Raw genomic sequence first — 16408 nt, 5'->3', positions numbered from 1 at the left:
TCTCGGCGAAGCCTTACAATGTGGTTTTTCAGCCTAGAAAGCAGCACGAGAAGATTTCGCAACAAGATGCATAAGCATGTGCATTTTTGGTATGGGAAAGCGAGGGCAGATAAGAAAGAGAATGATTTTAAATAAAAACAAATGCTACAAGCGTATTGGTCAAATATAAATGATATTTGGCGACACCCGCCCAAATTCTCGTAACGAAGGGAGGACCAGGAGGATGACAGCCTCTCCTCCCAGTTAAACGGAGAACGGAAGCAAAATTCGTTCTGCAATTTGATACCAGTTTCAGTGCCTGCTACGAGGAGAGCATCCAAATCAGCAGGCATCACTAATCTTATGTTCATTGTACTTTTCTCGCATATAGCCTGTTCCTTTTTCATACACCGTATTCCAATATGCACTTGGGAATAGAGTAACACACAGATAGACAGATAGCATAGCTGTCCCTTTTTCACCCGTTACCTATACTTTCCTGCAGGGCTCCAAGGATAAAATAAACAAGTTTATCGAGAGACGGATTTATTCAGGTATGTTATTACTTTAATCTGCGAGAAGTTGCTAAATTGCCCGGTTTTTGTCGTTAGCCTGTTTGGAATTACATTGTAGAGGAATTGTAAATGTAAAATACAAACAACCAGTGCTGTAAAATATCTGGACAACCCGAACAGTTGCCTATAATTATGGATAATAAAATGGCAAAGGTATTATTCTACAATCTTGCGGAATAATCCAGCAGCAAAATTCGCGCAATGTAACATCTCGTAGATGGAATCAATAATATAATTAACTGAAAAAATTAATACCTCGACGAACTTGCTAATGATATCGTGGAAACCCCTGCAACGATCGCTAACGAACCGTTCGCTTGGGTTAGTATATGATCCTGATCCTAGTAGCGGGAAAGAGAAGAGCTCACCATGAGTACAAGAGGAAAAGAGACAGCTATTTTAACCAACGGAACAGCCAATAGGGATAGAGGTGAACTCTTCGTTGGATGCTACCCTGGTATCCGATTTGCTGGAGTTGGTGATTTTCGAAGGATTTTTGCTTCGATCGATGTCCGGGAAAGAAAAATTTCAGGATTAGCGATTCGGATACCAAGAGAGCATGCATCGAGGAGGATACATTGCAATCATGTCTCTCTCTCTTTCGCACTATGCTACTACACGACGCGGTAAGAGCGAGTGCTAAACGATCTTTGATCCTAGTATGGGTGATCTCCTAGCGTAATCCATAGATAACATGGTATAGAAAGAGCCGGACATATCTTTCCTCTCGGTCGCTCGTAGAAACCTCCTATTTTGGATGCTGCTCTGGTATCCAATTTGCTGGATCTGGTACTTTTTGAAGGATTTTCGTACCGATTGGCGAGCAACTTTTTTAGCTTGCAGGGGAGGCAGCCCCAAAGCAACCTGATTAGGATTAAATTTTTTATGTATTTATTTGATGTGATATTAATTGATTTAAACGGGTAGAGATAAAGATACACATTTTATTATTTAATTTTTCATCGTTATTCCCACTTTTCTCTGGTTGGTTTTGTTTCGTTTTGTATTTTAAATACATGAATTAAAAATAACTATTTTGATGGTATCTCTTCTGTTGTGTATATTTGGGTATGTGGTTTCGTGTCGTTTTCTGTGTTGTGTGTTGCACTTTTTCTTTCCTTCTTTTCGCATCTATACAACTATACACTCTTCTTTTGGACGATCTGATGTTTTTTTCTTTTTGTTCACTTTTTTCCGTTAGTTTTTCCCTCTTTTTTCTCGTAGTCCCGTAGTCAAGAAACAGAGGTGTGGTTTTCCACTTAATTTTCTTTCCTTTGTGGGGAGAAGGTTGCATAAATCTTCACACCCATCATCATCCAACAGCGCAAGGTGAAGTGTTTTCCATTTTAGTATTTGTTTTTCGTTTTTTGTTTCGTCTTTCGTAGTTTTCCTTCATTCGAACCAAACTTACGTTGTTTTGCATATGTTTTGTGATTTTTTTTTTGGATGAACATATATATTATCCTGTGACTTTTTTTGTATCATGTGTATGTGTTTCATCCAGCTTAACAACTAATATATATATATTTCTCATCTTCACATGATTTCTACATCTGATTTGTTACACTATAATCATACATGTATGTATATATATACTCTGCCAACATTACCACAAAAAACTTAACAGTTAGCTTCTTAAACTCGAAAAAACGAAGTAAAAACACGGAAACGAAAAATCTTACAAGAACTGAAACAATGTACAGAGTTTGTGACGGTTGACGGGTTTGTTGTAGTGTAGCGCGTTCGAGTTTTTTCTTCTTTTTAAAAGCATCATCATCATCATCATCATCATCAACATCACTACCCCGCACATAACAACCCGCACGATCACATCCCACTAAGACCCACTTAGTCTCAAACTTGCATCCCTTCCATTCCGGGGTCCTCCTCCTTCTACTACCCTAGGATGATGTACTTTTTGAAAGTAATTGGTAATCATGTTTGCACTTTCTCTTTCTTGCTCCTTTCGTTTGCTTCAAGTTTCTTTCTGCTACAATTCATTTGTGACGGATTTGCAATCGGTTTTTTCTTCCCCATTTTGTTTTTTAAACACATCATCTCCTTACAGGAAATGTTTTCTAGTTGTTCTATGTTTGTTTGTTTCTTTTTATAACATCGGCTCTTCTATATATATATATATAAGTATATAAGTAAGTTTTCTGTATAGTTTTGTAAATTGTTCTCTTTTCCTTTCAAATGTCTGCCTCATTATAATGTCACAACTTCGTCTCCACACACTGCCACAAAACCATAAAGCTATTTTATTATCCATCTTTGTTTTTTTCTTTTGTTTTTAACTTTTCATCGTTTTCTGTTTCTAACTCTAACCAAAGGTACATTCTTTCAACATCTTTAACAATCTTTTCCTTAAAACTTCCCTCATTTCCACGTTCCCCTCCCATCCCCCTCCCTCTCTCCCCAATCACCCATCTACACTAACACAAAATGGTTTTTGTTTTGTTTAATAGTTTGTTTGTTTGTTGTTTTTTTGTGTTTCATTTTTATTTATTATTACATTTATTACTCTAACGACTTTAATACAACATATAAAACAAACGGAAGGAGATAGAAAGAAACAATAATAATATAATAATAATAATAATAGTAGTTGTAGTAACGTAGTAGTAACGATTAAAACAAAACCGACGCTATTAAGTAGGTTATGCTGGGAGAGGATAGAGTAAAGTTAAAGAAAGAAAAATAAAGAAAAAAAATAGAGTAGAGCAACAGAAGAGAGAGAAATAGTATATAAAAGGAAAAAACAGAAAATAAGAAAGGGTAAGTAAGTGTAAACTAAACTTATATATTCTAAATTTTCTTAAACACTTAGCAGCTCAGAAGATAAAGAAAGGACAGACACAAGAGAGACGGACAAAAACAAAATAATCGTGTAACGTAAACTAGACAGAAGACATTCCTTCTGTAAAACACATTAAGGTAAGGTACCCCATTTCTTTTTGTTTGTTTGTTTGTTTTTTCTTCTTTGTTTTTTGTTTCATTCAACCACTTGCTTGCGATTGGTTTCACTTTTGCTGCGAGACTTCTTTTTTCGTTTTTCTTTTTCTCTTTCGCTTAATATCGTGCCCTCTATTTACAACAAGAATTTGTTTGTTTTTCTTCTTGCCTCTCTTATCTGTGATGTATGCTGTAGTGTAAGGGGGGGGAGGTTGCACGCTTTTACACTTAATTTATACACACGCTACACACGTAATTTGTTTTGTTATGTCTATTCTTATTTTCTTCATGTGTTTTTTCTTGTTTGCTTTGTAATTTCGTGATGAGTTTCTACGTTTTTGTGTTGTTTCCTTTTGTTTGCTAGTTGTTTTTGTTTGCTTCTTAAATTGTTCTCTTCTTCGGTGTGATTAAAGTCAATGGAAACCAGATATTGTGTTAGTTGTGCAGCTTTGTTTGGTTTTCTTTTTTTGCTTCTTTTTGTATAGATTAAATTTCACATCCTATCCTAACGTCTACGCACATCAACATATACTCACACACACAAACACACTCTCTCTTTCTCTATATATCTCTCTATCTCTCTCTCTCTCTGCTATAGTGAGATTGAAACGGTACGAATGATCCAAGAACGATCCACGAGGTGTTGTATTAGTTCAAATGTATGTATGTGCCATAAAGCAATTTACCATTAAAAAGGACATTCTCATACTCTTTAACTCGTGTGCGTGTGATTTAAACACCCAAAGAAACGTTTACTAATTTAATAGAAAATAGTAATGAAAGGAAGCGAATTAAGTATAACATAGATGTGTGTGGCGGTACTGCCTTCTTTCCACCTTAGAATTCCACACCCAAAAGGACTCTCAACGCGTCCACTAACATTCCTAGTACCTCTTCCTACACAATCTACCTAATATGTATATCACTGTGGCAAATTATGATTTTCAATCTAATAATATTTCCACGGTTTTTTGCTTACATTTTGTTGGGTGTGTTGTTGTTTGATTCCGGTGCGTTTTTCCATTACTTGACTTGTTTCGCTGATGCTTTAATGGAATGTTTACTTCGTACAAAACGGTCAATCCGGCCTACACACTTAACAACTAGAGCTACGTATTGTGCCTACCGGCGCCTAATCGAATCCTGCCGCGAGGTTCGGTTACTTCCACTAGGCAATGTACTACTGCTTCTCCAAGGCCTACTATACACTCGCACACCGTGCGCGCGGTATAATCGACATTCGATTTACATTCCCTTGAGCTTGAGGAAAAAAAAGGATGTCATGCCCCATGCCAGGAAGAAGCAAAACTAACACAAGCAAACGTTTCACTTATAATCTGTCACAGCATTTCGTTCAACACAGGCGTACGACGGTTGTATTGGTTGTGTGCCCTTTGCCCTCCTACCACCATTCCAACTCATTTCATCACTCATTTTAATTTTACATGTCACAGCTTTCTTAGATTGAAGAGGCATTTTTCTATTGTTTTGCTCGTTTTTGTATCTTTTATCGCAACAGAGTGCCAAAGCGTTATTTTAAAAGGACTTTACGTATTAGCTTTCAAATGTGTGTTGAGTTGTTTTTTTCTTCCCAAAATCATTATTTTGAAAATTTGTATTACTTTGTGATTTTCATTTTTATATGAGCGATTTTAAAGTGTTTTCTTTTCACTACTTTTCTTTTGTATGTTTGAGTGTGTGTTTTCTTCTGTTTCCTTGCTCTTTTTTTCCACTAGTGGCATCTACTACTTCAAAAAGGTAACACGAGAAAACGTTTTCTTTCAATGCAAACACTCTTTCTCTGTCCCCACAACCCTCAAATGATATTTACACAACTGCTCGAGAAAGATTAACATTATGTTACATTAAATACACTCTCCCGAGCACACCCATACGCACACATTAGGCAAACTGAAATTCAAAAACCGTCCAGCAAATGTATGTTACCACTAACCTACGCACTCTTGGAGCCATCGAACCGTTTTTTATCCTCACCATGTTGCTGAACGATGTTGAAAAAGTACTTCTCGCAGCACCCTCCAATACCAACACGTTTGTACTTTGAAAAGGCATTTCATTTAGTATTTATGTAGTGTTTTTGTTTTGCATGTGTACGTGTATGTGTGCGTGTTTTTGTTGTTGTAATTCTTCATCACTTGCAATCCGATAGCTAAATATATAGGACATAAAAGTTAACATCGAAAAATATATCGTTTAGTCTACTCTTTGCCCCTTCCCGAACGGATGACCGGGAGTGGCTTGATCCTCGCTCACTAAAAGCTAAAACATCGATCCGAAGGAGCTCCTACAGTGATCAACCGCCAACGTGTACTAGTGTAGCTAGACTGCATGTATGTTTTCCTTCCATTTTCAAGGCAAAAAACCGCATAGCCAAACTCTGGTATGGTAACGTTTGGTATCGGGGTTTCTTCCTCCATTCGCCAAAGCCATATTGAGCACATGATGTGTGAGTGAGATTTAGTGTGTACTACTAACATTGAACATTTGTTGGGTAGTGATCAACTGTTGCATGTTGCATTTGGAACACATTCGATATTCGTTTTTGATGGTTTGTTTCATTGTTTGGTGATTTACTAGCTTACGGGACCCTTTTCTTTCCTAGCAACACACATTTGAAAGCTAGCTTGATATAGGTGGTTGTAATTAGAATGAAAGGAAAGGAAATTGAAACAAAAAGAATGGTTAAAGAAAGAAACCAAATCAGAAAAAGACAGAGAAGAAATTATAACAAAAAAGATAAGACAAATAAGAGTAGAATAAATAGTAGAATAAAGCATATAGTTCGACAGGGCAGATGGTACAACTAATAGCAGTGAGACGGAGATTCTAAAAACGCAAGGAGACAATAATGAAACAGTGAACAGAAACAGTGAACAATAGAGTCTAACAGTACTAAAAAAGTAGAGAAAGAAAAAAAACAGTAAAGTCCAGAAACCGACAAACCAGAAAGCGGAAAGATAGTAAGAAGAAGAGAAAAGGAACAGAAAATAAAGAAAAAGATAAAACAGTTTAACAATAGGCAAATAATATATATTATAGACGCAGTAGTAAGTGTAGAGTGCAGAAACAGAGCAGCATAGAAAAAGGAAAACTTATTTAGAAGAAAAAAAAACGGGACAAAAACACAAAAAAAACAGATGATAGTGATGCGCACCGGTAGCAGTACAAAAGGATGGAATGTAAGAATGCCCTGCTTAACACACATTTAAACAAAAAATCATATAAGCTACTATTTACACCTATCTCTAAAGGGAAAAACGAAATAAAAATCTTTTGTATTGTACCGCTGTGTTGGTTTGCCAGGTTTTACCGTTAGATTTCCGAGGGGTTTTGCTCGTCCACCATGACGCCCTTTTTCGCTTTGGCATCCTATATCGCCACGCAACGTCGTTTCATCTTTCTTGGATTATTCGCTTTTTTCACTAGTTTTTTTTCTTCTAATTTTCCGTTCTTTAATCCGTCTCGAGAGAATGAGGAGAGAAAGCGAGAGAGAGAGAGAGAGAGTGCGTTTGTTTTGCTAACATTATGCGCTATTGTGTTTTGCTCTAGTTTGTTCTTTGCTTTTGTAAATAGACGGATTCATTCGGCCATTTTTCTTCTGCCACAGCATCTAAGAGTGGGATAATACGACAAAAGCGTTGCTGTTGTAGCTGTTTTTAAAATTCAACTATTGCATACATGGGAGTACGAGTTTGGGTAATTTGTAGGTGTGCTTATTTTTTTACAATTACAAGGCGATTAATTACATCTCGGTTTGTTTGTCCGTTTTGTATCTTCTGTCGCGGGTAACATTTGCTGACTATTTAGGTTTGATTCTTGATTTTTTTGTTTGTTTGCTTTTTTTTGTGTATGTACGATGATCAAGTTCTATTTGTATGTTAGTTGAATGCGTATGGTTTTTCTGCATTTGTAAAATATGGACATAATGCTCTACAAACCGTTTGTAATGATAACAAACGGGTTTGCTTTGAGTTTCTTCTTTTTGATCGATTCTTTATGAATTTTTATAGTTGTTTGGTAGATTATATAGGTAGTTTTTCCTTTTCTTCCGACTTTGTGATAAGCTTCAAGATGATGCTATTGGTGAGGAAACAGTTATTAATATCAACAGTTTTTTTTCTTTTGCTTTTGTCTTTGTATCGGGTTTAACGTGTGTACACACAGCAGTTATTTAGTTAGAACGGTTAGAACAATGGTTTCCTTTTTTTGTTTTTGTAGTTTATAGTTTTTTTTTTGTGTGTTGACAGCAACTTGATTACTCTGACTCAGATAGATTTTGTTTAGTATGTTTTCAGCTTTTGTTTTTCCTTGTTTTTTCGCTCTCTCTCGCTCTTTCAATCATCTGCTTTGTATTTGTGAGTGTATAAGATAAGGGTGGTTTTTGATGCCAAGTTGTGTGTCTATTTGTTTGAAACCATTTTTTGTTTCTTTTGTTTGCTTTACGATCATTCAGCTACGCGTGAACGAAACAATCGCTGAAAAAGCATGATTTCGCAGTATTTAAACAAAGATTTTTCGGCGCATTCGACAGGTAGGACGTTACGTGTGGGTGTGTGTTTCGGTGCTGCTCTGGCTGAATTGTAAATACCGAAACTCAAAAAAGAAGCAGAAAAGATATCTTTCCCTTTAAAAAAAAAACCCCAAACAGCAGCAAACTCACTTTGGGCCGGTGGAGTTGAGTTAAAATTTCACCGTTGGTTAGCAAAGGAAATCCCAAACACACATACTGGTGCCCATGAAACTCGATCACTCGATCGATCTGCCTATCTATGCTATGTTGTATACCTATAATATGCCTAGAATCTTGCTTTGCTTCCTATTTTTCACATCCTTATCTATCGTTTTATCCATTTTTCTTTCTTCTTCGTCTCCGCTGTATGAATCATGATTTTTGCTTTAACATTTAGTGAACACTTAGTTTTAGATCCTTTGTTTCCGTTTTGCGATGCGTATGTGTGTGTTTGCACACATATATGTGCGCCTGTGTGTGTGTGTTTAACCCCTTTCCCGCTGTTTTCACCCTCTCTTCGGCTTCTTCGTTTTTAGTTTCCTACCAGCTAGTTTACTATCACTACTAAAAACTTCCCAATTCGCACATAACTCTCTTTCTCTCTCTCTCTCTCTCCCTCTAGATCACTATTAAACACATTGCGTGTACGCGCGCTGCCTGTCCTCCCGGCTTTATCTCACGGCAATGCAGGAGAGTGTAATATAGCATTAAAATATATAAACCAAAATTTACAAGCATTTCCCTGCCCCAGCTTAAACCTTCTTTTCCTTTCCTTTTCGAAACTTACTTCTACAATCTGTACAATCATTTACGATCACGCTTAAGTAATCACGTGATCGAACGAAAAAAAAAAAAAAAAGATCGATAGTATGCGCACGTGCAATAGAACTGCCACACAAAGCACATGCGCGTCCCGGATGCAAAAATTGTTGAAAAAGGATTCTGTTTCTTTTTGTTCTATATCTTTCTATCCCCGAAATATGTTGTGAACCTGTGTGGACAGTGAGTGTAGTGTGATTGTAATTTAGCATCCAAATGGCAAACTTTTCTTCTTTTAAACTATTTCTATTTGGTGATTTTTTTAGGGTGAACTCTATATACTGTTGGATCGTATGTGTGTGTGTGTGCGTGTGGTGTGTGTGATTGACCCTTTTATTATGGCTATATACTGGTTTTTCTCTATTTGCTTATATATCCACACACATCAACACATACCGCTTGTCTACACGCGCACAACAACATCAACAAAATTAAAGGGAAAAAAGAAAATAAATAGAATAAAACAATTCTGGTACGTTGCTCTGAGATGCCAATGGTAACGACATGTTTGCTTTTTTTGTTTTGCTGCCCAGTGTGTGTGTGCGTTGTGTATGTGTGTTTTTGTGTGATCTTTTCTTTGCAAAAAGGACTCGCTAACATTGCACAATTCTTTCTCGCTTCCTTCCTTCTTCACCGTCCTACCGTTTTGTTTTTGTAGAATTTGTTAATCACCTAAGTAGCGTTTTTTGTGTTGCTTTTTCTTTTTCGTCAAGCTAGCATCTTCTTTAACCGATCTTTTTCCTCATTCTATATACATACGATCGTGGACACAAACATACACACACACACACGCGCACACACACACACACACACATGAATGGTTCTGCCTACTGATCGCGCCTCTTACAACACATATCTACAGCTAGGGAAACAACACTACTAACCCCTAATACCACAATTACTTAAACAAGAAAAAAAACTAAAACATAAACAAAATAGCCAAACATTAATTTATCGCGATGATTCTTGATTTTTTTGTCTTCTCGATTTTCTTGCTTGTAAAACAAAAGCGGTCTTAAAGCGGACACGTTAAATCTAATTACGCACGAGATAGTAACGCAGAGATAAGGAGGATACAGAGTGGGAGGGGGATTGGAGAGATCGGATAGTAAGTATTTAAAAAGGATGATGCTGTGTGTCCACACATTTAAAAAAAAAAAACACGCACACGCTCTTCAGACGGAATTATAGAGTGTACGTGCGTTCTCTAATATTTTAGCAGCTCGATCGTGTGCTGCTTAAAACTAACGAGCGACGAAACGATCTTAAGTATACCAGAAAGGTTGAAAGGAAGGTGAGGAAGAAAGGAAGGAAGAGTAAAACAAAACCATGATTTATTTCGCGCCACTACGGTCACATGAGTAGCGTGTGATGGGAAGGAAAACGTTAAATAATGCGGCGCGATCGTTCCTCCGATGCTGAGGATTATGCGTGTGTGTGTGTGTATGTTTGTGGATGTGGGTGCAGAGCGTATACTTGTGTGTGTGTGTGCGCGCGCGTAAGTGTGTGTGTGTGCCACTCTCAACAGCAAGTAACTAGTAGTGGTGGTGGGTTGGAAATGTACAAAAAAAAAAACAAAATACACCCCCCTCACTATAGAACACGCCACACACGCAGGCTACGCGGTGCCAATATGGTGCAGAGCGCACGCACACGTATATCCTTGCAGCTTAGCTACTACCTAGGATCAGCCCACTACTGATCATCCGGAACGCACATTAAAGTGTGAAATGTTATCTTATTCCTCTACCGTTGCGCTCCTGCTCAAGAGCGGCTGGTTGCGTACCAGCGGATGACGTTGCAGCACTAGCGGCGGGTATGCGGTTGCTGTTGTGGGTGGAGTAGGGTGATCAACCGGCCAGCTTCATTTTCGTTTGGCGTGCAGCATCTCCATTAGCAGCGTCTGGGAGGGTGCACTGCCGGCACAGTGTTTGATGTAGAGATGCTCCTCGCCCCGAGCTGCCATTCCGTGGATCTCCGGAATAATACTGAGCAACTTACTGAACTTATCCTGCAATGAAAGCGGTGCCACATTCGTTGGCCGAATTAGTAGTGAACAAAGGGTGTGTGTTTTCGCGCCTACTTACAGGCACCGACGGGTAGCAGGTAAGCGTGTAGTCCAGCAGGGCCGCCTGCACGTTCTCGTAGCCCTCGACGACCGTTTTGCGATTCGTGATCCCCCGGACATCTGCAAGCACAAGAATGAAAGCGTTAGCAATACGCTTTGTCGACAGCAGGTCGTGTCGATACGTACCGGGATTTAGCAGCAGCAAAAACTTCATGCAGATGTAGTCGCCAACGTCAAACTTGAGCTCCTGCAGCTTGTTCTGCAGCTCGTTAAAGTGCTCGGCCAGGCTCGGTACGCCCAGCAGCCCTAAACCTAAGAGATCAAACTTCTGCCCATTGTGCAGGGTGGTTTCGTCCGGTAGCCCGTTGTGCAGGCGCTGGTGTATGTGGTCGAGCACCAGCATATCCGACCAGCTGTTCTGGAGCAGCTTCATCTGATCGTCCACCTGGGGAAGAAAATTGTACAGGAAAAGATGATCGAACGATCGGTTAAGATCAGGTTGAGAAGTTCACGTTTGACAAACATGAAGTTGAAGAAGACCCCAAAATGTATTAATGGCTCCGCATTTCAAGCTGCTCACAACAATCACTTAACCATGGCCCAGATTTTCACCACCAATCTTTGAGAAACCTTCCCCGCTCTGCATTCTCTCAGCTTCCTTTGCCGTCTTGCCGTTACTTCCCCAACCTCAAGTCGTAGTCAATTTCTTGTCCATCAACTTCAAGTCGAACCAACTCGTTCCATTTCCACCCGCCACCCAACGAAACGGTGTACGATTTACGATCAATTACTCATTAAGTGGAGTTTTCGGTTTCGTTTCTCTCCACTTGAAGAATTGATGGTGGTTGTCATTTACCTTTCGGTTGAAGATTTATTTCCACACCGAGCGAAATAATAATCTTTGCGTCATCTTTTCGATTAAATTGGATGTTTGTTTTCACTGTTCTCGTTGGGAGGGAATCTTCTGAAAGAGTTTCTCTTGAGCCTTCCTGAGCTTACAGTAGCCTTCAGAGGATATTTTTATTTTGGTTTTAATAAACTATATTTCTTAGGAAGTTACATTTCTTCCTAACATCCATTTCCTCAGTGCACCAATAAGTTTCTCTAGGACATTACCAGCATTACCAAACCATGTACAACGAATCTGTACACTTGGCAAGATTGAAATGGGACAGATTAAATCCATTCCCCGGTATTGAATAAAGCGGCTAACACCAGCCACTTCACTCCACTCCATCCTATAAACTAATCCACCAGAGTTCTCATTTTCATCGAGGCACACACTTTTCACTGCGCTTCACATCCCTTTCAATTACCAATGCCACCCCATACACCAATCCATTCGTCCCGCGCGTTTGACCCAATGACCCAGTTTAGATAGTGGAAAAGAAAATTTATTTTCAGCCGCTCCTGTACGCCGATATTAGCTTCGATGAAAGTGATATGAGCTAACGCTTCCTTGCTAGCTTACCCATAATTTCGAACCTACCCGGCGAGCTTATATTCACAAAAGGATAGGCTATATACTGCACTCTATAGATGCTTTCCACTGCATTTGTATGCACTTTTTTCTTCGCGTGTGTATGTGTATCTATTGAGCAGAATATGCAACATCCCGAAACATCCTTCTGCAAAAATGAGTCTCAAGCATGTCCTTTCTCATCAACATGTGCTTTCTTTCGAACACTGCCTTCGGCGGGTGGTTTTCTTTTAATTCTGAACCATTTCACACCTTATGGTCCCATTTTTTGCCAAGCATTTTTACGCTGCTGTTTAGAGCGAAACGATGTAAGGTGGTAGCTATTTAAAAGCAGATTATTTTCTTTTGGTAGCTATTTTGTGCTCCTTTCGCTTTGTAACACAATATCCTAAACAAGTGACGGTACATCTCGTTCCGTTCAGGGAATAATAACTTGCTAAGCGCTAGCGACACAAAATAGGAACACTCTCTCGCTGTATGCAACTGGGCTAGTTTCCACCCCTTTAGGGAAGCCAAAGGAGGAATCCCGCCTCCCGGAACAAAAAAAAAAAAAAGGAAGCGAGAAGGACGGTTCCATAACAACCCTGACAGAGGAGAGGCAGTAGTAAGTGGGTCCATGTTGAAAGTGGGCCACCAGGCAAAAATCTACTGTATCGTGCCGAGAGAAGAATAAAATAGCAGCAGCAGCAAACAGTAACAAAAAAATTGGTAGAATGACGCTGGATAGGAAAAGTAGAACGAACTTCTACTTCGTTACGCAATGGATGTAGGTTCCTACTGCTTTTGGAGAAGCAGAAAGGAAGGAGCATGGGTAATCAGTAGGAACGGTAGGTTTACTTAAGGAGCCTTCCCTTTACAATAAGTAGTGTGTTCTAGTTTTGGTTTCGCAGGCGAGTGTGGTCAGGATCCTTATGGCCTCCTTCTGGATGTAACCTTATTTTCGAAGCTAGTGCTTTTTGAATTGCTAAAAGTATAATTGAAATCTAGCTGAAATGTTGAAATTGAAAACGAAAATTCAACAGAAAAGTTAAGAAAGTTAAGAAATATTTTAGTGAAGAAGAAAAAAGTAAAATAATGTTACACAATAAAGAAAAGTGTTTGACCAACATCATTTTTAACAAAACAAATGATAAGGAAAAATGTAAAACATAAATTTTATAAATGAATTAAAGTGGTGAACAACATAAACAACAAAAAATAAATACATCACACGCACAACAGCAGCATGAAATAATATTACAATTGTTTAACAATTAAAATTAGACAAAATACAGCAAAATGCAAGAGAAAAAGGAAACAAAAGGAAAAGGATTAAAGCAAATGTAAAGAAAAATCGAAATAACTTAGCCAGCACTGAAATAAAGAAAAACATTTCATTTGAACAGTCGATTTGTGCACGATATTAAATGTAAAAGACTTGAATTAATTAATTATCTCAAATAATATTTGTGAGAATTGAAAATAAAATATAATTGATACAGGAACAGTTCACAAGAAAATTTAAAACAAGTTATAATACAAGAATAAATATTTAATTATAACATAAGCAATGAAAAATAAATCATTTTTAGCATAAATCAAACGATTTATGATTTTTTTTCAAACGAAACGAAGTGATTTTTTTTCCGACCGCTAATTAAGCTAATTGTCTGTAATTGTATTTTGTGTTTGTTGTTTACGGTTTGTTATCTACTTAGCCTTTAAAAACGAACTGTTTTATGAAAAAAACTCCTAATTTAATTTAATTTAGTTTTTTTTCTCTATCTCAACGTTTCTCTTATTATTTGTTTGTTTTGGAAAAACAAAAACAAAACCATCAGACACCAAGTCACGCTTTTTTACATCCTGTTTATATTTTGCTTCTAGCAGGCAGCAACCCGTTCAGTAGTCGTTTTTGGGGGAACTCCTGCCAAACATTGCTCCCAGACTCGAAACACCCAGCCCATGAATCATCCAACCGATGGTCGGCTTAATAACAACTCAGTCTCCTGTCGATCGAGACAACAACAACCGTGTAACTGGTTCCTACCGGAACAACGAATGAACGGAAGGTGTATTTACCGTCTCGGTGTCTAGAGCAGTCTAGATGAGTTTAGTAAACAAATGACCGTCTCGACTCGTTTTCCGGAGGGGGGGCACTCGTTTGTTCTGTTTAGACAAGACGGGGAAAACGGGACCAATGTCATTACGTGCCGATGGAGGTCCTTCCAAAAAGGGTGACCGGATGGCCTTCGGCTGTCGTTGAAGAGCGGTAATGCCAACAGGGGATACACCGCGTAATGCTTGTAATTATGTTGTCGAACGTCGTATGCGGCTATAGTTGTTGGCTTAGTCAGAGCTTCGTTTCGAAGCGATAGAGACCGATCGGAATGCATGGTGTGTGTGTGTGTGTGTATGATCGAACGAATCTCGGTGATCGTTTACCCTTACAAGGAAAAATCATCGATCGTGCGTTCTAATTTTAGTGCGCATGAAGAGAGTTCCGAAACGTGCACTACAAGCAAAAAAAAAACATCCATCCAAAAAAATTGTTGAGCGTTCACTGTCCAAAAATGGCATTTTTTTCGGAAGCGAAAGACTCAGATTGGAATTGTGAAACGAATATCTTTAGCGTGTGGCCAAATTATTTTTTTTTTGCGTTCCACAAGAGCATAAATCACGACGAATCATACGAATGGTTTTGATTTATGGGTAGATCGTTTCCTTTCGTGTCTCTTCTGACTGGAACGTTGCGTTATTGCACTGATGCATAAAAGTCTGGCGATCATTTTTGGCATTTATTAGGCATCTTTCCGTTTTGTTGCGTTTTTTTTTCTCTCTTCTTCTTGCAAAATTATTTCACTTTAGTACAGTATTTGTGCGTGTGTGTCCGTTTGTTTGTTTTATTTTAATTTCTATGCCTTCTGCAACGGACTGCCTGCCTGCCGCGCGCGAGTGGGTTTAAAATTAGTTCGACTTTGTCTGATCGCCCGCACCATCGGCGCGTCGATTGCAACACGTTCAAACGGCGACCACAAAGACGAAGATGGCCGCAACAGCGATGATGCGCTTCCTTTACGCGTGTGTTTGCGCCACGCACCTTCTCACACACAGCCATAACGCAACGAGTCTCAGGAGAAGAGGTTACAACAACAAAATATATGTATATTGCTACTAAGAAGCAGAGCGCAACACCAAAAAAGAAATCACTCACTGGCAAAAACCCTGCTGCGAGCATAGATGGGTGGTGGTGGCGGTGGTTGTGGTGATGAAACCCGCGTAACCTTGACACGGATATTTGTGTGCCGAAGCGCACTGGGTGGTGGGTCGGCAACGAAACAAACGAAAAAAAAGGGAAAGTCAATGCGAGAGAGAGGAAAGGCAAACGACGCAACAGTGCGCCAGCCCAGGCTCGCCAAGATTCAGCGCCATTGCGTCTTTACGCATCTTCGCGCGAATGTCCAGACGGTGTGTTTAAATCAACGGAATGTGTGTGTGTGGGTCTGTGCGTTGAATTTATTTTGATTGTGTGTCCCAGAGAGCGCCAGATGATAAAGAAATGAAAATGAAATTAAATAAGTTAGGCCCTACGGCGGGGCGGACTGTTTGGGGAGGTCCGCTCGCGACTGCGCCGAGGCTATGCATTATTAATCGGACATAAATTAAGTCCCCTTCCCCACTTTCGAGGATGGCTACCCAATGGTTCGAATGGAACCTGTCGCTGGAGACAACCACGAAAGCAATGCCGATCACTGAGGATCGATCGTTAGGTAGTTTGGAAGATGTGCGATCGGACATAGTGAATCGGTTTATGTTGAAAGCTTTTCTTTTAACGATGAAATAATGCTTGCCCCAAAAAGAGTTTAGGGTTTCAAAGACAGATGCGATAAGAGATGCAATAAAAAAAGAATCCCTTTTTTTTGGCAACTATGCACCAGAATGAGGTTAAGTTCACCCTCCATCCAGTAACGCTCAACAGGAACCAAACCTTTTACAAGTAATGGCCTACCTAATCGTCTTGT

General features: G+C 39.1%; 6 protein-coding genes across 9 annotated transcripts in view; 3 read left to right on the top strand and 3 right to left on the bottom strand.

Annotated features, from left to right (window-relative positions):
- Positions 1–8076, top strand: part of LOC126562375 (arginine kinase) — a 310846-nt gene extending 302770 nt beyond the window's left edge. For all 3 annotated transcript variants that reach the window (XM_050218856.1, XM_050218855.1, XM_050218853.1), the window contains exon 4: positions 8066–8076. The gene's annotated coding sequence lies outside the window, so the exon portion shown is untranslated. The remainder of the gene's footprint in view (positions 1–8065) is intronic.
- LOC126563195 (cold shock domain-containing protein CG9705) overlaps positions 1–9141 on the bottom strand; it is a 186540-nt gene extending 177399 nt beyond the window's left edge. Inside the window, exon 1 of the mRNA XM_050219821.1 lies at positions 9138–9141. The gene's annotated coding sequence lies outside the window, so the exon portion shown is untranslated. The remainder of the gene's footprint in view (positions 1–9137) is intronic.
- Positions 1–16408, top strand: part of LOC126563457 (uncharacterized) — a 420587-nt gene that overhangs the window by 167862 nt on the left and 236317 nt on the right. The gene's annotated exons all lie outside the window — the stretch shown is intronic.
- Positions 1–16408, top strand: part of LOC126561112 (gamma-soluble NSF attachment protein) — a 487575-nt gene that overhangs the window by 268921 nt on the left and 202246 nt on the right. The gene's annotated exons all lie outside the window — the stretch shown is intronic.
- LOC126565954 (EEF1A lysine methyltransferase 2) overlaps positions 1–16408 on the bottom strand; it is a 176464-nt gene that overhangs the window by 26811 nt on the left and 133245 nt on the right. The window lies entirely within an intron of this gene.
- Positions 10686–16408, bottom strand: part of LOC126561497 (nuclear hormone receptor FTZ-F1-like) — a 102555-nt gene continuing 96832 nt past the window's right edge. For both annotated transcript variants that reach the window (XM_050217677.1, XM_050217678.1), the window contains 3 exons: positions 11114–11372; positions 10947–11047; positions 10686–10870 (listed from right to left, as the gene is read on the bottom strand). In XM_050217677.1, the coding sequence (XP_050073634.1) occupies positions 10724–10870; positions 10947–11047; positions 11114–11372 (507 nt within the window). In that variant the 3' untranslated portion in view covers positions 10686–10723. The remainder of the gene's footprint in view (positions 10871–10946; positions 11048–11113; positions 11373–16408) is intronic.

The sequence above is a fragment of the Anopheles maculipalpis genome, chromosome 3RL, assembly GCF_943734695.1.
Source record: "Anopheles maculipalpis chromosome 3RL, idAnoMacuDA_375_x, whole genome shotgun sequence".
NCBI lineage: Eukaryota > Metazoa > Arthropoda > Insecta > Diptera > Culicidae > Anopheles > Anopheles maculipalpis.
The sequence above is the reverse complement of the archived record's forward strand: the minus strand, read 5'-3'. Positions and strand labels throughout refer to the sequence as shown.